General features: G+C 52.6%; 9 protein-coding genes across 9 annotated transcripts; 4 read left to right on the plus strand and 5 right to left on the minus strand.

Moving 5' to 3' along the window:
* Nucleotides 1-773: 773 nt before the first annotated feature.
* Nucleotides 774-1121, plus strand: PG997_014007 (uncharacterized protein; the record flags this gene model as incomplete). Its single annotated transcript, XM_066818321.1, has 1 exon — nucleotides 774-1121. One exon carries the CDS (start codon nucleotides 774-776, stop codon nucleotides 1119-1121), a length of 348 nt encoding a protein of 115 aa, XP_066664013.1.
* Nucleotides 1122-1420: 299 nt separating this feature from the next.
* PG997_014008 (uncharacterized protein) lies at nucleotides 1421-2933 on the minus strand (the record flags this gene model as incomplete). Its single annotated transcript, XM_066818322.1, has 2 exons — nucleotides 1421-2765; nucleotides 2908-2933. The coding sequence occupies 2 exons, from the start codon at nucleotides 2931-2933 to the stop codon at nucleotides 1421-1423; spliced, it is 1371 nt and encodes a 456-aa protein (XP_066664014.1).
* A 2360-nt stretch (nucleotides 2934-5293) lies between these two features.
* PG997_014009 (saccharopine dehydrogenase) lies at nucleotides 5294-6784 on the minus strand (the record flags this gene model as incomplete). Its single annotated transcript, XM_066818323.1, has 3 exons — nucleotides 5294-5527; nucleotides 5592-6625; nucleotides 6688-6784. 3 exons carry the CDS (start codon nucleotides 6782-6784, stop codon nucleotides 5294-5296), a joined length of 1365 nt encoding a protein of 454 aa, XP_066664015.1.
* Nucleotides 6785-7393: 609 nt separating this feature from the next.
* On the plus strand, nucleotides 7394-9752 carry PG997_014010 (uncharacterized protein; the record flags this gene model as incomplete). The annotated part of the gene is made up of 5 exons (XM_066818324.1): nucleotides 7394-7421; nucleotides 7638-8171; nucleotides 8247-8598; nucleotides 8803-8826; nucleotides 9191-9752. The coding sequence occupies 5 exons, from the start codon at nucleotides 7394-7396 to the stop codon at nucleotides 9750-9752; spliced, it is 1500 nt and encodes a 499-aa protein (XP_066664016.1).
* Nucleotides 9753-9882: 130 nt separating this feature from the next.
* On the minus strand, nucleotides 9883-10544 carry PG997_014011 (uncharacterized protein; the record flags this gene model as incomplete). Its single annotated transcript, XM_066818325.1, has 2 exons — nucleotides 9883-10139; nucleotides 10205-10544. 2 exons carry the CDS (start codon nucleotides 10542-10544, stop codon nucleotides 9883-9885), a joined length of 597 nt encoding a protein of 198 aa, XP_066664017.1.
* Nucleotides 10545-11029: 485 nt separating this feature from the next.
* On the plus strand, nucleotides 11030-12937 carry PG997_014012 (uncharacterized protein; the record flags this gene model as incomplete). Its single annotated transcript, XM_066818326.1, has 3 exons — nucleotides 11030-11425; nucleotides 11475-11869; nucleotides 11914-12937. The coding sequence occupies 3 exons, from the start codon at nucleotides 11030-11032 to the stop codon at nucleotides 12935-12937; spliced, it is 1815 nt and encodes a 604-aa protein (XP_066664018.1).
* Nucleotides 12938-13161: 224 nt separating this feature from the next.
* Nucleotides 13162-13743, minus strand: PG997_014013 (uncharacterized protein; the record flags this gene model as incomplete). Its single annotated transcript, XM_066818327.1, has 2 exons — nucleotides 13162-13389; nucleotides 13447-13743. The coding sequence occupies 2 exons, from the start codon at nucleotides 13741-13743 to the stop codon at nucleotides 13162-13164; spliced, it is 525 nt and encodes a 174-aa protein (XP_066664019.1).
* Nucleotides 13744-14794: 1051 nt separating this feature from the next.
* On the minus strand, nucleotides 14795-15385 carry PG997_014014 (chitinase; the record flags this gene model as incomplete). The annotated part of the gene is made up of 1 exon (XM_066818328.1): nucleotides 14795-15385. One exon carries the CDS (start codon nucleotides 15383-15385, stop codon nucleotides 14795-14797), a length of 591 nt encoding a protein of 196 aa, XP_066664020.1.
* An 858-nt stretch (nucleotides 15386-16243) lies between these two features.
* Nucleotides 16244-18108, plus strand: PG997_014015 (uncharacterized protein; the record flags this gene model as incomplete). Its single annotated transcript, XM_066818329.1, has 7 exons — nucleotides 16244-16387; nucleotides 16461-16967; nucleotides 17046-17147; nucleotides 17195-17455; nucleotides 17476-17673; nucleotides 17795-17862; nucleotides 17949-18108. The coding sequence occupies 7 exons, from the start codon at nucleotides 16244-16246 to the stop codon at nucleotides 18106-18108; spliced, it is 1440 nt and encodes a 479-aa protein (XP_066664021.1).
* Nucleotides 18109-18350: the final 242 nt, after the last annotated feature.

Below are 18350 nucleotides of genomic sequence, written 5' to 3' on the forward strand. Positions count from 1 at the left end.
TTTCGTTCGCAAAGACATCAGGAGCAGGCGGTTTCAGTATCAGCCCGAGCTTTACTTACTATCCGACCGTCAACGAGAAAGCGGATCCTGCCTTCCGTATTTTGTATTTGATTCGACGTTGTTACTTCCGCGCCACGCCGGAAATCACCGAATCATTCGTGCTTGCGTGTTTGGGGCATTTGGCTAGACTGTTCGAGGAGAAAAGAGCTTGCCCAACCGCGGTCACAGAGAGTGGCTCCAGCTTGATGCACAAAGCAGTCAACTCTGTGCGTACCCCAAAGTCTTCAACATGAGATGGAGACCACTAACGGGACATCAGGTAATGCTCGCAACACCCGAATGGGGTTGGAATCGGCAAGTGGAGAGATTGTTCGTTGGACTAATCAAGACATTACTGAGGTACGGCGTGGCTGCCGTTTCCTATGACAGTGAAGGTTAGTCATGCACGGTCGTTGCATAGAATGATCATTGCCCACTGACTGGTGACTTTAGGCAGAAGCCCGTTGCTTCGACTAAGAACACTGGAGACTAACAGGATTGAACAAGCCAAAGAGGTCTTGAGCGTGTTAGTGCAGGCAAACTCGGAGAGCAATCCAGCTATTACTAGTAGCTCCCCATACCGAGGCGAGCTTGACGAGTTGTACACCACCAGTTATCTAGCATTATACAATGCATCCACTGGTTACGCAGAAGGTACGTGGACAGGGGTCTATAAAGAATACTTCGCCTCTCCTTGCTAACTGATACAAGCATGCGAATGTGGACCTCTCAACATGGCAGTGATTCGCAACGATGCCAATGAGGTAGTTCGTATATTGACCCGCTATCCCGGCTCGATTTCCGAAGTCGACATTCATGGCCAGAGCCCGCTTCATCTGGCCGCGGGGAAACCACAAATCCTGCACACGCTTGTCAAATCTGCCGACAGCAGTATACTGAATCATGTAGACCGCGCGGGCGCCACCGCCCTCGAGGCCGCCATGGTGCTCAGCTCCGGCCAATGCATCAACGAGGCAAGCTCGAGAAGATGCCGACGCTGTGTTTGTGTCCAGTGCGTCGAACTCCTCCTTGAGGCTGGTTCTAGTGTGCGGATGCAAAGAATTGGTCTGTCCTGGCTATAAGCAGAATGGCATTAGAATGTAAATGAGGTGTTGGAATGCGTTAAGTATGTACTAAGCCCATCTCAATTAAATATGGTTAAACACGTCAAGTATTTCTAATGGCCGGTACCTTAATTGGGCAAGGCCTTCATTTACTCATCTGAAATACCCCCAATCCCTTCGGCAGGTCATCGGATAGTCGCCTCGGCTCCTGGATCTTTCCTGCAAGGGTAAGCCACGAGAACGCCAATCTATTCACCCATGTTCCTTATCCTGTGATATCCAAAGGTTGAGGATGCCAACTTACAGTCAATAGAAGTCTAAACTGTCCTATAGTTCTGATATGTGGTAGGTTTCCCTTCCGAGATCCTGTCTATTTCACCGACCCAGTATTCCAAAGAGGAGAAATTGGGCGTTTCATCCGGTCCGGTAGCGTGCCAGACAACGCCCAACGCCGCCGCCTCGTCCAAGTGCCGCCTATCTGTGTCTTCGTTAAAGTCTCTAGTCAGTTCATCCTGCATGGTATTAGTCCATCTTGTATGTAGGAAATCTTTCAAGATCTCGGCGTTGATAGCCGAATGATCATGGAGAGCCTCCAGCTCTTGGGGGAAGACATCAATGTATTCGCCGAATCGTTTGATCTCTTGCGGGAAGACTTTGTCGAGCTCGGGTATGTCCGCTTCGACGTGCTGTCTTCTGAAGTCGTTATCCTCGAAGACGCAACAGGTATGTGGGAGCGACAAGGCCTCGAATGTGAACAGTCGTGTCACCGCCTTTGCCACCTCCAGATTTATGTGCGCGGCAAACGACTCAATAAACGCGTCGTATATGTCCTCCAATCCTGCCGTCGTTCGGCATGCCGCTTTGAGACCGCTCAGTAGCGGAGAGCAGCCGTGCCCATTGGCACAACGGCACCCGCAGCCGTCATGAATCTCTGAGAACAGGACAGGAGCAAGCTGTCCAATGGAAGTCCGGTCGTTTGCATTATGGCCCTCTTGGGCAATCTCAGCCATGATCACTGATGCAACATAGTGAGTGATAGTGGTGTTGCCCGCCTGCTTCAGCCCAACAGGCCAAGTTGCAAACACGTCGACCCCATGGGCACGCAGCCAGCCGATGTAGGGAACATCTCGCGTCTTGGAGATCGCAGACCGCCCATGCTTATCAAGGGCGGACACATCTCGAAACCCCAAGTCCCACACGATCTCCGCATCTACCACGTTTTGGACGTAGTGGTAAATCGAACCACCAGAAGTGGCGTAGGTGTATTCCCTGTGTAAGCCCTCGAGTTCGGGAGACAGTTGTATCTTGAGAGCTTGCAACGTCTCAACAAGAGCCACGACATTGGCGTCCAGAACTACCGATGACGATACGCCCAGAGATTCGATCCACGTTTCTGGCAGATATTGTAGAGCTAGATCCTTGAGCGCTTGGCGGCGCTTTCGCATATGGAGCAGGTAGATTCTCTTCGCGTGAGTCGACGCGGGTTGCCAGGAGGGTGCCCGCAAGTCCTCGAGGCGTTGCTCGCAGCCTGCCTCGAGGAAGAGATCTAGAGTCTCACACTCCGGCCGATGGACCTCGCCCGGGCCAAACGGGCCGTCCCCCCACTCGACGGGACACGGATCCACAGAGCTCAGTAGAAGTGCGGCCAGAGGGGGGCGCTCACTGGGGCTCTCTGAGTTAGTAGCTGTGGGTTGATATACTTGAGTAAGATACGCAAACACGCGGGCTGTCGCACAGCCAGGTCGATTGCGGACCGCCCCGTGATAGTCTTCTCCTCGACGCACTTTGGGTCACGTTTCAAGACCTCTGCACCTTGCTGCTCGTCTCCATCGAGTACCGCGATACAGAGGGGGTTGAAACCGGCCACTAAGTGTCTTTGTTAGCCTCAATAGGTACTTTTACATGCATTTCCCCCTTCTCACCTTCTGCCAAGTCAGGGGACCCTTTGAGGGCCCAGAGTAGGTGGGAATTCAGATATGCATTCGGGATAGGGTTTTCTGGTGTGCCCGGGGGAGGAGCACTGTTGTATCTTGGGAGATGAGCCTTTTCAGGACAACTTTCGCAGCCTGCATCGGTGACTTCAAATATGACGTTTCCCGATGGTTTTCCGGTCTATGATTAATGAGCGGCTCGCAATATATCTTTCAAATACTAAGGGTGATGAATTACCTGTCTCGGACTACAACCGGTACTCTGCATTGGATCATGGTTTCCATAAGGGATATAAGCAGGGGTGATACCCTGCCAGGTGGAAACGAAAGCGGTATCCTGCGTATCAGCCTTGAAAAGGGAAGTTGGCTCTCAGGGCTCACAAGCGAAGCCATCCTTGTTATGAGAGATTCACCGGATGGTAGCAAATCCGTGGGACAGGCTTTACCCCTACGGAACAGGTCCAGCATAGTACGTACACATAATTTCACAATGTGTCGCTGCTGGACCCACGAGAGGTCCTCTTGCCACTGCTGGCCAGGCCCTACACAGTCCAAGACTAGGTTGATGAGTCGAAACACCGGGGCAAGTCTCGGATTCACTGTGGCGTAGTAGCGAATACTTTGAGCAATGCTGCAGCCGCCGGCTCCCATTGTTATGGACACGGACAGCTCAAGCGACCTTCCTACTAGCTGCTTCAGCCCAGCCAGTCTTACGCCATAGGTATAGATGGATTTCCTCGGCTGTCCTCCCGCTAATGGGCATTCGGAGGCGTGGGATTCGAGGTTTTGCTTCTCTTTTGAGATGGCAACAAATCCCCAGTCGCGTTGGCAAAGCTTCCGGCGGGTACATCGCTGACAAAGCAATTCGCAAAATCCAGCTCCTTTGCCTAGAAGTAGAGATTTAATGCCTTCGTTGTCATCGATATGTTTGCTAGAAGACAGCCCTTGAGAGTTGTAGGACTCCACAGCATCGGTTAGCTCGCGGAGACTGTCCGGTTTAGCAACCAGTCGACCGAGTAGTACGTCGCTTGCGACCTAACAAAGATTTGAAAATTTAGTCGGTGCGTAACAGTGACCATGGGCGATGAAGAGCCTACTAATTGATTTCGTCCAGCATTCTCGGTGTGCGACAAAAGCCGATGTTGGTTGAGAATTCCTTCTAACCAGGCAAGATTTCGAGCTTGCAGGTCTATGCCATTCTGGACGATCGGCTTTACATCCAGGGGAGCTCCGCGCAGTTCTGGAAGTGCATCATGAATTTGTTGGACGGGATGCGTCAGACAAGACACTTCTGTCTGAAGCCTGTTGATCCCGTTCAGAGTGGCTAGTTGCAGCTCACTGTAGGTTCGTGAGCACACAGACCAACGATCTTAGAATATGGACTAGGATATGCACATCACCAGCGACTGGAGGGCGAGCTGCAACAATTCGTTCAACTTTTCCATCCTCGACTGGAGACGACGGATGGCAGGTTCGCGAAAAGGGTAAGTCAGCTTCTGCCTTGTTCTGGGCCATCTCTCTTCCAGCGACCGGCCGTTACGCCATGTCCTTGCAGCCTCATCAGTGAGAATTGTGTCAAGTCTGGCAAGTTCAGCTTCGCACATGCGAACGTTTCGCAACAGATTACCGCTTGCATTCAAGTTCCCCTGAATTTGAGAGCACAAGTATTGGACCAGTCGCAGACTGCCTTCCAAGGCATCGATTTGGCGCCTAAGGAAAAAGAGATTCTCCTTACGAGTGATGAGAGAATCGAGATACGACGTCACGGTGCCTGTGGCCTGAAATCCGACAGACACCAGGCCAGCTGCAAGGCCTAACAAAGACAATGGATCCGCCATGTCTCGTAGATACTGAAGGGAAACTGAGTGAGTGGAGCGAGGTGGAAAGAGAAACAAAAAAAGCAAAGAAAGAAAGTGAGAGACATAACTGCAATGTCCACGGCAAGCAGGGTAGAAAGACTGGGCCTTTTCAATGACAAGAGCAATTTGTTACATTGGGGGTCCAACTCGGGAAGCAATCGCAAACGAATAACTACAAATATTATTGGACAGACGTGCACCATATTCACACATCGGTGGCGCAGGTATGCATAATGGCCCAGGCCCCCACGATGGCCCTAAATAGATTTTACCATTGTTTTGACTCCCAGCCTGCAGGTCTTTGGCACTATTAATAGTGATATGTAACCCACACTACGGGCGGCCACATATTTGGAACGAACACCGAGTCAATCAACTGCCGAATTGATCCATGGCCCCATCATCCACTACCCAAGACATCCTCCTCGAACTTGATGCCTTCGCGCTCTACTTCCTCTCGTAATAAGTCGCAAATCTCCTCGGTGTAGGGGGACACAACACCAGGCTTGGCCACGACCGGGTGGCCATCCACCAATAGCTGCGTAGCAATGCCGCATGTAACCCCAACAGATTTGGCCATGCCTGAGTACCCATCAGGCTCTCCAAAAAGCTCCATTGTGGATGTAATGGTATCCTGCGTGACGTCATGTTAGTTGCTGGTCGGGTCCATATACCTAACGGGAAGAAAGGTCACCTACTTGAGTACCATCTTGCCACTCCACCACGAACTTGTGTTGTAACATCACCAAGTCTCGCTCGCCTGGCCGAAAGCTGCATAGCTCCGCGAGGCGGGCGGAAAGGGTGTCCAGCGGGTTCCCCTTGGCAACCGCGAGCTCGTCTGAGAACAGACCTATCCAGCGGAGGCCGTCGATGACCTCGTTTTTCACACGGGTCTCGGTGAAGCCGCACAGCGCGTCCACGCGCGCGATAAGGGCATTCTCCGAGTCGGACTCGGCATCGCTCACCATTTGCTGGATCTGCGACCAAGTGATGGCCGTCCCCGGCGCCAGCCAGTCTCGAGACTCGGTGCTCAACCATCCGATGTCGATAAGAGCCTTCACCATGGCAGGGTTCCCTTCGTATCGCAACGATCCTCGGACGACCGTGTGCGCCTCGGGGATCTGGTAAAACTCGCGGAAGGGGACCGAGTTGCGGTTAGGATAGGCCACGAACGAGTACCCGTCCAAGACATGGTACGGCTCCGCGGCCGCCATCAAGTCCTTATTGGTGATGGTGACCTCTTCTCCATTATTCAGGAACGTGGCCGAGGTATTCTGCGACAGCAGCGCGCCCCGAGGTGACCAGGAGAACTTGAACTTGAGCGGGTTGTCGTCAGCGGCCTCGGGCGCCGGCAGGCCGCCGCAGTACGAGTAGAACTCGCGCACCTTGCCACAGTTGGCGTGGACCTCGCTGATGGTCTTGACGGCGTAGAGGTGGTCGATGCCCGGGTCGACGCCGACCTCGTTGAGGATGGTGACACCGGCGTCCCGGGCGGGTCCGTCGAGCGCGCGGATCGCGGGCGAAATGTAGCTAGTCGTTACGACATTGGTCCCGGACTTGATTGCCAATTGCGCGACATGCGCATGGTGGATGAAAGGGACTAGCGAGATTACGATGTCGTGGGCCGCGATGGCTTCCTCCAATTCGGCGGTGGATGCGACATCCAGCTGTAACGCGGTGGCTCGGGGATGACCGCTGACAAGCTTCTCCGCGCTCGACAGCGTGCGACATGCTGGATGAATGGATGAGATTCAAATTAACGACAGAAATCAAGGCCAATGGGATTTTGCGTACCAACCGTCACCGCATTGTTCGGGCCACGGAGAAGATAGTCTACGCACGGCTGTGCCACCATGCCACTACCAAGGACAAGGATCCTCTTGGTGTTCATCTTGCAGGAGTAGACTGATTTCTCTGCTATTCTGTTCGAAGCTGTCTAGGTGATGGGAACGCTGTATTATTAAGAATGCATAATCCATCAAGCAAGCAGAAAGCAAGAAGCCCAATTGTGAGCAGGTTTTCGGGAACCGCAAATTCTAAACGTTGCCGGATGAGTCACGCCGCAGGCCGCGCACCATGGAGATGCGACAGTTAAAGCGAGACCGGAATGCAGGCAGGACTTGAAATTCAATCTGGTTACTACAATGCTGTTGCTACCGCGCTTGGTCAGGACGATTAGGTGACGCGCTTCCCCACGTCCACAATTATACACTGTCCAGAGCTCGGCAACCACACCAGGAGCCAATCAGATAAGCGTATCGCCATTCCCTCAGCGCACAGGCAGTGGAATGGGCCCTGGAAACCCCAACTGTAGTAATTGCTGACCACCAAGCAAAGTCGCTCTTTTCTCACCTTGTCACGGTCTCAGGTATGCCACCAAGTATTCCAGTAGTCAGTTAAACCGTGGCCCACGCAGATCCCACGGCAGCCAGCCACGTTTATCGATGCATAGTGTGGCGTGATACTTAACCCATATCTGTGTTACATCAGGGCTTATACAATGGTGGAACCGTTGAGAGTCATGCAATGTGTGTATGTGTGTATTAGTATCTAAGCGCCCACAAACGGTGAACCCTAGGTCTCATACAGGCCTGATGGGCGTACGAGGAACTGACCGTCTTATCCCACCAACTCCAATGTCGGCTCCAAGTACTCAGCCCTACCAGCGCAATCCAATTGGCATATCTAGCTCTCAATACACACAGTAGCGTGTCCTTAATGAGCAAGCATCTTCCAGTCGGCAGATCCCAGTCCCCCCGCGGTTCTCATATCAAGCCTCCTTCTCGGAAGCCGCGGCTGCCTTGACCTTTCTCTTCAATGCCCTGGCTTTGATGCGCAGCATCGGGTACACATTGCGGCTCAGATTGGCCATGATCTCGCCCACGTCGCTGATGCAGGCACGCGGGTCATCTTTCACAGGGATCGCGAGGTCGACCTCGAGCTTCTCCGGCACGCCAATGTCGCGCAGCAGGCCCAGAAGCTCGGCCGGTATCTCCACCTTGTTCCGCTTCTCCGCATCGTCCTCGCCAGAAGCCTCGGTGACGGTCTTCTGCAAGATGCCGTATGCGTTCTGGGGCGGCAAGGGCTGGGGGCTCCGGACGCAATAGCCGTAGACCAGGGTGCACTGACGCAGCTTGGGGAAGACCTTGAGGCGCTGGGGGAGGGACAAGAGTCCGGAGGGGGAGGTCGAGTCGTTGTCTACGAAGATGATGCGCTCGATGCGGTCGAGGTCGAGGAACTGGCTCATCTCCGCCAGCTGGCGTCGGATCTCGGGTTTCGTGCGGTGCGGCTTGGATGGGGGAGGCAATCTCAGACCAACGTTGTACAGTTGGAGCGGGCTAGGTGAGTCCAAGAACATGGCGAAGCGTCGGTGCTTGAAGAAGGTCTCCTTGCCCAGGCGGCGCAAGAGACGACAGGTGGTGTTGATGGCGAGCCAGTCGACGGCGATGTCCCGTTGGGTGTCAGGTTGGTGATCGGAACAGTAGTGCTTCGTGATGCCGCTGTGCTGGTAGTGGATGACCACGGAGCTGAAGTCGATTACATGGCCTCCATTGGCCTTAACCTTGCCTTCGTGGCATTCGGGGAAGAAGATGTTGCTTTTCGGGGTTGGGGCAAGGGCCTTGAGGATATCCAGCAGGACTTCCTCAGGGAGGGTGAGAAGGCCAGGCATGTTGCACTAGGTGCTTGCGATGGTTTCAATGGCGGGTTTCCAGTCTTATGCGGGATGTTTTGGGAAGGTGGCAGGATGGGGAAAAGTCAAGTTCGTAATTGAGGACGAACTGTGGGTGAGTTTGGTAGGTGATGCTTGGTACTGAGATGTACAGAAGTGGTGTTTATGTAGGGCCAAGTCCATTCATTGAATAGAAGGCGGACTTCTCATGTTTTCCTACATTGAATGCTTGTCCTCAGGTTAACCGAAATCTGCAACACATGGTAAGCACCTGCTTCGAAATGGTCACTGATCAGACACATATTGCTTATCTATAGGGATTGAATTGTCTCACTAGCATGGTTGTTATTTGAACTTGATTGGTCTGTGAATATGAATCTTGAGATCTACGCCGTTCTCCGCCATTTCTACCACATCAACTACACGCACGTGTCACCAAGGCGGGCAAATTTATTTATAGACATTGGTTTATCCTGTTTTACGAAACCTTGCCGCCTTGATGTCCTATTCAAACTCAGGGCTGGTAGGTCCTCGATAAAAATAAGGGATGAGCACCGGTGAGAATAGTGGCGGCTGAATTTGTCACTTCGAAACCAGTTTGTATTTGACACCAAAGACATCCCACAGCACCACGAGATCATGGCCGCCTTCACTCGGTTGGGCCACAAAACCGGCACGGGAGAGTGGCCGCTCCCGCTGCTCCCGTATCGGGGCGCCCAACCTATCATATCTCCACACCTTTGCGAAGGCGGACCTGACAACCGATGAAGAGTGGGGCATCAAGCGCCGCGCCGAGCTCCGGGCCCCACAAGAGGACTTTTCTAGCAGCCGTATTGAGTTGCACGCTTACCTGTGGGTGGCGAACCCGCCTCAAGTTTATCCAGGACGAGAAGCGTATCGGGGCTCCTTGCGACCTGCCGTGCCGTGGCAGTATCTGCAGCGGCAGTTCGGCATTACCTCGAACAGCGACAATCTCATGACGAGCACCATTGTGGGCCTGGACGCGCACGGGCAGCTTCAGTACGTCTTTAATGAGGGCATGCCAGAGGTAGTTGTGAACACAAGGCTGGAATCCATGGTGAGTACTCATGACACCCGTCACCTTACTAATGCCGTTAATTTCGGTCAAATTAGGCGCATCACTCTTATCCATGTTTATATTGCCAATTATAACTCGGTGTTTATGTGAAATCTGTTTATTTCGCTATTATTCGAGCCATCATGAGTTATAAGAATGGCGGCAAGGGTGACCTGCCTAACATACGCAAACAATTGGGAAGGACTTGCACTGGCTGTTTTTGTTTCCGTAAAGTGATTCATTACTCTGTCTCAATCTCAATAACAGGATGACGAATCAGAGGGTCCAGTTCCAACAACCCCTCAGTGTCGGCCTTTAGATCCTCGGCAATCTCATCAATACTATCAGGTGTGCTGTCCACGTAGTCTCCAGGTGAGTCCGCTTGACCACCAGCACTTCTCATGCTATCAATCAGCCCTTTTATATCACGTGTCAGATGCTCCAAAATCACAGGAGTGAGGCTGACTTTCAACTCCTCCTCGAATAGCGGTCTGAGTCCTAATCAAGTGAATATTTCAGCACCCTCAGACTCTCGAAATTGTCCAACCCAGCTCAGCACTTACGGTCAACTAGAGTTATGCTGATGCTGACCAATAAACCGGAGATAGATTGACATACTCGACGTGAGCCTTTGAAGAGGTAGTCGATATCTCCCCGCGAGACTCCGTAGGCATCATCCCAAAGCCTGAAGCGATCCAGGCTTCTCTGCAGGGAGCTGTGTTGCATCTCGGCCTTGTAGAGTCCGTCCGCCTGTGAAATATGCTTGACTATGGAAATGAAAAGACGTATAGCCTCGCCACAGAGCTTTGAAGCCTGGCTTCTGCTGTTGGAGGCAACATTCTGCGATGTTCGTGGTTGAGGCGCCATTGATGTGGTGTGGTTTTCTGGGGGTGTTTCGCTCATCGTACGTTGTCAGTCGACGGTGGATGATTAAATTAATACAAGAGATAGGGAAAGTCTCCCTTTGATCTCCGGCGTCAGCCGATTGCATTCGGAGAAGGGGTGCGTGTGTGCCAGCTGAACCACTTTTAGATGCGTTGGCCAGGCAGAGCCCGCTTGGCGTTCTTGAGCGGGAGCATGTACCGGGCTCACGTGGTATTGCCTCTGGTATGGAATGTGGCGAAGTACAATGCAGCTTGCATTACATGCATGTCTCCAAATTGATCATGCCACCTTTGATGCATCGCAACACCCTCTGCTAAGAGAGAGCTGCATTGCCGATTGGCTGGAGAACCGGTACGGAAATACAAACATGCAAACATGAGGCGACCGTTGGAATACTCATACTCTAGAGCCAGAGCCTCGTTTTGCCATCCTCGCCCATAAAATAAAACTAGAATTGCGTTCTGGTAAACCCAGGGCAACAACTAGTCCATATGCAGAGCAATATGGATCCGGTTTCTATTGTCTTTGCCGTCCTGCCACTCCTCGCCGGCGCTGTGAAGGCCTACATCTCGGTCAGCAAGAGATGCAGAGTCATCCACCATTTCCCCAGGGAATTACTGCGTCTACGAAAGAAGCTTGAACGTCAACACCAGATATTCGCCAACGAGTCACATCTTCTTGTTCGAATAGCCATAAGCGACGATGGAATAATCGAGCAGATGCTTGAGGACCCACAACACTCCCAATGGCATAGTAGCAAGCTAGAAACGGCGCTCAAGAGGTTTCTCGCCAATAGCTACGATGCATACCTGGGGATCGTTGAAGAGGTTTGCAGCACGATCCAAGGTCTCGAAGATGAGCTGTGCAAATGTGACGTACTGACAACGACGTCCTCAGAGGTACGCAACCTAATATTAACTCTAATTAAACATCTCTAATGATCACCAGGGCAGCTCTTCCAAGCCTGCTGCGCCGCGAATCACCAGCCGCGTTACCATGGCATGCAATACAAGTCGGTTCGAAAAGACGATCGAGGGTCTCCGTGAACTTAATGGCGACCTTGGCCGTCTCCGGCAACAGGCTTGTGAACTGCAAATGCCCTGGGCCAACCCGCCGGACCGATTGAAAACGGCGCGGATGTGTTCTGGATACAGAGACTACCAGACCATCCGTAGGGCATCGAAGGGCTTGCACCAAGCTTTGATGGATGGTTGGTCCGAGCACTTATCATCCACGGCCAGTAGCACGAGGCATGATGTGAAGCTGTTTGCCAATGCCAGAGTCAAGGAGGGTGTTCAACTGGATCTCGCAATCCAGTGCCATGGTCATGCATTCTCTAGACAGTAAGTACGGTTCGCCATCCAAGAATTCTACCTGCGCTAACTAGAGGGAAAAGACTCTACGCGAATACGCCAGCTTGGTCCATACTTCAAGTACGATCTCAAGCCCTTGAATGGATGGACACTGGTTGGAACACCCCACCAGCCTCTGACGACGAAAGTCGGCCCAAAAGGCGCAGAGTTCAGTCCGACAACGACTTTAGTGCCACAAGAAATACTGCGGTTCCTATTCCCAGAGTTCATACACCAACCCAAGACGATGTTGACGAAGATATATCGGAGTCAGCGGATACTGTCCCCTACGTTACATGTTTGGGTCTCCAGAGAAATGGTCACAAGCAGCCATCTACATACTCTCCATACTGTCTAGGCTACGCGGACAACTTTTCAGAGGCTGGTTTCAGACATTCATTCTACCAAAGCCACAAAGAGGAGCACACTTCTAAGCCTACCATCCGCAGCCAGGCCATCGACATGTCATATACCATGAGCGACATCTTGGCTGAGGCCCTTGACGGATGCCAGTCAGTGCTACGGCAGCTCATCCTAGCGCGCTACGTTGTTGCAACTGTACTCAAGTTCTATTCCACGCCTTGGTTAAGCGAGTATGTCACGGCCAAAGACATTTCGTTTCTCGGGAAAATAGAATCGTCCGACCTTGCCCGGCACATAGAAACGATGCATCTCGAATCCAGTTTCGTACATGATCACAATTACCAATGTTCAGACCTTGCCATGGAAGACCCGGGATCTTCCAAAGCCTTCGAAGACGCCAAGTTCCAATATGGGGTGCGCAACGTGATGCTCTGGTGCCTTGGGACTATGTTGCTTCAGATTGCCTGCTGGCGTCAGATAGACGCGGCCGACGATGTCTGCACAATTCGACGGCTCTCGTACCATACGTACTGCCCAGGGCCCCGATATCAGAGGCTTACGAAGAAGTGTTTGGACTGTGACTTTGGGTACGGCGATGACTTATCACAGCCTCGGCTGCAGCAGGCTGTTTACCAGGGGCTCATCTGCGAGCTGAATGACATGATACAAAGTCTTGACATGGACACAGAAGTATGAGGAGGGGGCGCTTGTATTTATAACAACAATGGAGGCTTGGTTAGTATACGCTTCATCAAGGCAGTAACCTCAACTCATTAAGCTTATGTAAATATAACCACTCAATTATTCTAATCAAGTATCAAACCCCGAGAGCTCGTCCTATTCATTAGAAACAGTACTGTGTAGAAATGACCCCAAACATCCTTCTTGACAGGAAAATTTGATCCAAATTAATGCGTAGACTAGCCATATGGGTTGAACACCTTCCAAGCCACATCAGCGTCCGCGAACCTCCCGTCGGCGCCTTGTCCGCGGCAAAACGCCTTGCCATGCGCCGTAACCTTGCCGCCTTCGGCGAACTTGGCGATGGAGTCGCGGACGAGCTCGAAGACGTCGCCGGAGCCCAGGGCCAGGCCGCTCGAGCCCGACATGGCGCCGCCGGCCTTGAGGGCGAAGGCGCAGTTGCCCGGCTGCGACGACGTCACGACGTTCTACTCGTTGGCGTTGATGGGCTCGATGGGGAACACGACGAAGGACTGCTGGTTCGTGCCCGAGAGCTGGTCCATCAGCTTCTTGCAGTCGCCGACCTTGACGGCCTGGCCGCCCGCCGCCCACTCCTTCTTGTCGCCCTTTTCGAAGGTCGAGCCGTCGCAGAAGTTGGTCATGCCCTTCTTGTTGCACTTCTTGCACGTCTGCTGGCCGCGGAGCTCGTTGATGCTGCTGCCGCGCGCCGTGAGGTCGGGGCTAACGACGACCTTGGTGAGCTCGGCGGATGCCAGGCCCAGGCCTAGGAGGGCTATGGATATGGTGTTGATTCGGACCATTTGTTTAGTTTGATGTGGTATATATATTGATTCTCTGATACCGGGATTCCAAGTTGGGGTTGCGGGAAGAGTAGTTTCAATGCCCCTGGTTATGTCTAGGAATTACACGCACTTCTATATGGTCATCACCAAAGAAAGGGGGTCCATTGATGTCTTTCATAGAACTTGCCCCTGACGCCCTAGCGCTAGCGCCAGTATGCCGAGATAAAGGAGTTTTTCTCATATACGAATTGCCGTCTAACAACAACTTGAAGGGCATTTGGGGTCCAGAAACCTTTGATTACATGATATGTGCCACACTCCATAGTTAAACTTGACAAGGGACACATGGCTAGATGGAGCTGCTTTGTTCTTCCATTGTCGTCCCATAAGGTTTGCCGGATGCTATCCAGGCAGAGGCTAGATCCGATCCCAATAAGATGATTTGACAGAATCAAAGCCACCGTAGCAGGCTAGTCTGGACTAGGTAGAATTAACCGACAAACTTTAGTTGCGACATATGAAGTTCCCATACCAAGCCGGCGCCATTTAGGCGTCGAATAAACGTTGCAAATATAATCAACTTTTCAATACTTAATAGACCGCTCATTCTGAGAGATCAAATGTTGAAAGGTTTGGCAGGCTTTAATTAATCTAAAATTAGGATGGGAAATCGAAATAACATAATATGGCTCTCTCGCCTGCGAGGGATTGGGGAGTAGAATACGATATGCTCTCAGTAGGCTCGTCACCAGAGCCCTTGTTCGTATGAATAGATGGCGTTCGTTGCATTTCAACAAATCTGCAGCTGGAAGCAACCGCCGTATCCTTATCGAACACTGTCGCACGGTAGAGAGCGTCAGATGATACATAAAGTGCTAGCTAAAGGAAGGAAAGAAAAGAATAAAAGAGAAAAGCACTACGGTGTTAATAAATACATAAATGAGATGTCTTGCGTAGCGCGCTAATTGAGTTAAGGGGCGAACCCCTGTCTCCATCCTACTGCGATAAACACCAAGATGTGTATAGTGTATTAGGGATCATGGTCTTAAGCCCCTACACGTACCGGACGCTAGCCGAACGGGTTATAAAGTTGCCAAGAAACAACACGATTGGCACCTCTCTTATCGGGGCTATTGGCGTTGCACTGGGCTTCACCCGTGGCGTAAACCTTTCCCTCCTTCGTCCCGAATTTAGCGATGGCGTCACGGATGATATCGATCACATCTTGGTTACCCATAGCGATGGCAGCGGTGCCATTTTCCCCGTCGGGGTCAACGGTCTTGAAGCCGATGTAGCAGTTTTTATGGCCCCAGATATCGTGCATTTTGGAACGGTCGACGTTGTCACCCCCGAAGATGTAGAACCAGTTGTTATCAAATTTTTCACCTTCAATCTCCTTAACCAGATCCTCGCAGTCACTGATCTTGGGTGCCGCCACACTGGCCAACTTGGTTTTGTCCGTGTGGAAGGTAGACTCTTCGCAAAGGTCAATCTTGCCCTTCCTACAGTTGACACACGTTTGATGGCCTTTTTGGACAGGGTCCTTCTCCGCCTGTCGCACCGAGATCGTTGCGGGCCTGACCCCCCTGAGATCTGTGACTCTGCCAGCTATGAGGTCAAACCCCATAAGGGCAACAGTGATAGTGAGGATCAGACGCATATTTCAATGAAATAGGGGTATTCAGGATACGATATGATGTTCTGTGGTAATGTCAGATGTATATATTACTGTCTTAAGACCTGGACCGTTCAAACGACTCGAGAACATCGCAGATGGGAACTGAGCTATATATCCCATATCTGGGTCAAATCAATCTAAGTACCCATTCAACGAAGCATCCTATTTTTTACGGTTGGCATTGCAGATTTGCGTCATGTCTGAGTTTGCAAACAGTCATTGATCGAGGGTAGTTGTATGTTCTGGCTTGGGGTGCATGTGCATCTTCACACAGAACATGTGCCACACTGACATGTTGGTAACTGACAATGGGAATACGAAGCGATGATTACAATATCTCATTAGTCTTTGTGCGACAGAATCCACCTGACCTCGTCCCGGTCAAGTTGGTTGTATGAAAGGACAAAGAACTCCGGCATTTCGACCCGGGTGAATTTCCGCGCCTAAAATGCCGATCGGTAAAATAGAAGTAGTGGCCGACAATTGGGATGTGGCGTCTCATCTTGCTACTTAGGTAACTGGCAGCATTAAGCGATCCCCTGTACTTTGTAGCTCAATCTCAGGGTAGCGGACCTTGGCATCCGTAACAACCAATAAGGGATAGCCTAGAAGATGTAGTCCGTACTTTTTGTACGGATATAGAATGCGACATAATGTATACGAACCATGCAGCATGCATACACATCGCAGAGATGATCTCATCGTATGTTGCCAAACTCATGAGGGGTTTGAATACTTTTGTTCCGATTATCAACACCCAAACGATGTCCGTACGTTGATTATATTGGGCAAGAGCATCGCGATACCTCCTACCCCAAAGAAGAGAGGATTATTACGGCTATGCATGTCAAATCAGATGGCGAGACTCCTATGCCAATGAACGCTGAATTGACTGAGGACCGACAATCCGATCAGCCCCTGAGGCTCGACAAGCATGGCCTACCCCTCGTCCCACAGCCATCAGACAGCAAAGAGGACCCGCTGGTGAGCAGCCCTATGGGAGCAAAAGTAACAACGTATGTATCAAAAGTTTCTTTGGTTAATATGTATGCTCTAGAACTGGCCCCCGCTGGTGAAGCACGGCATCCTCTTGCAAGTCTCCCTCCTCACCCTCATGGGCACCATCGGCGCCGCCACCATCAACCCCGCCTTCGTCCCGCTGGCAGCCGCCTTCGGCATCACGCCCGTGCAGGCCTCGTACGAGCTGACGGTCTGGATCGTCTTCGCGGCTGTCTGCCCCGTCTTCCTGGTGCCCCTGGCCAATGTGCACGGCCGCCTGCCCTTCTACGTGCTGGGCAACCTGCTCGCCGCCGCGACGAACCTCGCGGCGGGCCACTGCGACCGCTGGTCTGCCCTGCTGGCCACGCGCGCGCTCAACGGCGTCGGCGCCGGGTGCGCGGCGGCGCTCGGCCCCGCCACGGTCTGCGATCTTTACTTCTTGCACGAACGGGGGCTGTTCATGGGCGTCTATACGTTTTGCGTGACGAATGCCCCGCACTTGGCTCCCCTGGGCGGAGGCTTCATTGCCCAGAACCTGGGTTGGAGAGAGTGCTTCAAGATCCCTGTACGTTACGTCGCATGCATATCGCATCGCCGAGGAATGTCCCGTTGGGGCAGATACCATGACTGACACGCGATGCAGTCTTATATACAGTTTGGTCTGGTCGCGATTACGTTCTTCTGTTTCCCCGAGACGCTTTACTTCCGCAAGGTCGATGACAGCCAGGCCGAATCCAAAACACCGGTCGGTACATTTGCCGACCTCCTCTTTTCCGGGCCCGTAAACGCCAGAACGGTGGCCGCCGCAAGCTCAGCCTATCCTCATTCGCGGCGCCTTTCGTCATGATGCGGTACTTGGGCATCATCCTGCCAGCGCTATACTACATGACAGCATTCGCCTACGGTAGCCTGCTGTTCGGGGCGACGGGCTCGGTTGTCTTTCGAGGCTTCTACAGCTTCGACACGGCGCAGACCGGCATGATCATCTCGATCCCGCTCGTCATCGGCTGCTTGCTGGGCGAGTGCAGTGCCGGCTGGTTCACAGACTGGCTGGTCTACCGCGCTGCGCGCAGCAACGGGGAGCCCGGCGCCCCGAGTCGCGTCTCGACGCGCTCTGGCTGGCGCTGCTGGTCCCCGTCGGAATCATCGTCCAAGGGGTGTGCATCTCGCACGCTGAGCGCACGGGCTGGATTGCCAACGCAGTCGGCATGGCGATCGCCTCTTTCGGTCTGCAAGTCGCGGGCACGGTGACATATACCTATTGCACAGATGTAAGCGACCCCTCCCTTTCCTCGCGCTTTCGGCAGTTCGACTCGTGGGATCAAGTCCGAGGCTAATCGTCGGGCGTTCTTTTTCTTTTTTTTCGCGCGGGTAAAGTGTTATAAACCTCAGGCTGCAGAGATCAGCGTGGTCCTCACGCTGTTCAGGCACATATACTGCGGCCTCGTCCCATTCTATGCGTAAGTGCCGCCAATCACGGCCCTGCAGGGCCCCCTTGGGCGGTGGGGACCCTTTGATGTGTCGTCGACTTACTCGACGCCCGCAGCGTCCCACTTGCGGACAGGATCCAGTACCAGTACGCCTGGCTGCTGTTCGCATGCCTCAACGTCGCATTTCTGCTGCCCCTGGTGGTCCTCCGGTTGTACGGCGAACAATTCAGAAATAGCAAGTGGCAGCCGAAACCCACCTTCCACCCCAATATTTGAAAATTGCCTTGCCTCGGACAACGACGACACTGCTTGTCCGAACAATTCCGCGATGCTCACATGTCGGAATATTGCGGTTGCATTGGCCCTTTTCGCAACATTTTCAACGGGACCCTTTGGCCCAAGGAACCGGGAACTTTGGAATCCACGTGGTGAGGTGGAACTGCATCTCTTGGCGGGCCAGTACAGCCTCTTTGTTTCTGCAGGAAAACTGGCGATTTCTGGAATCCTTCTGCTGAATG

The sequence above is a fragment of the Apiospora hydei genome (assembly GCF_038363865.1).
Source record: "Apiospora hydei strain CBS 114990 chromosome Unknown utg000009l_segment0_segment0, whole genome shotgun sequence".
Lineage (NCBI taxonomy): Eukaryota > Fungi > Ascomycota > Sordariomycetes > Amphisphaeriales > Apiosporaceae > Apiospora > Apiospora hydei.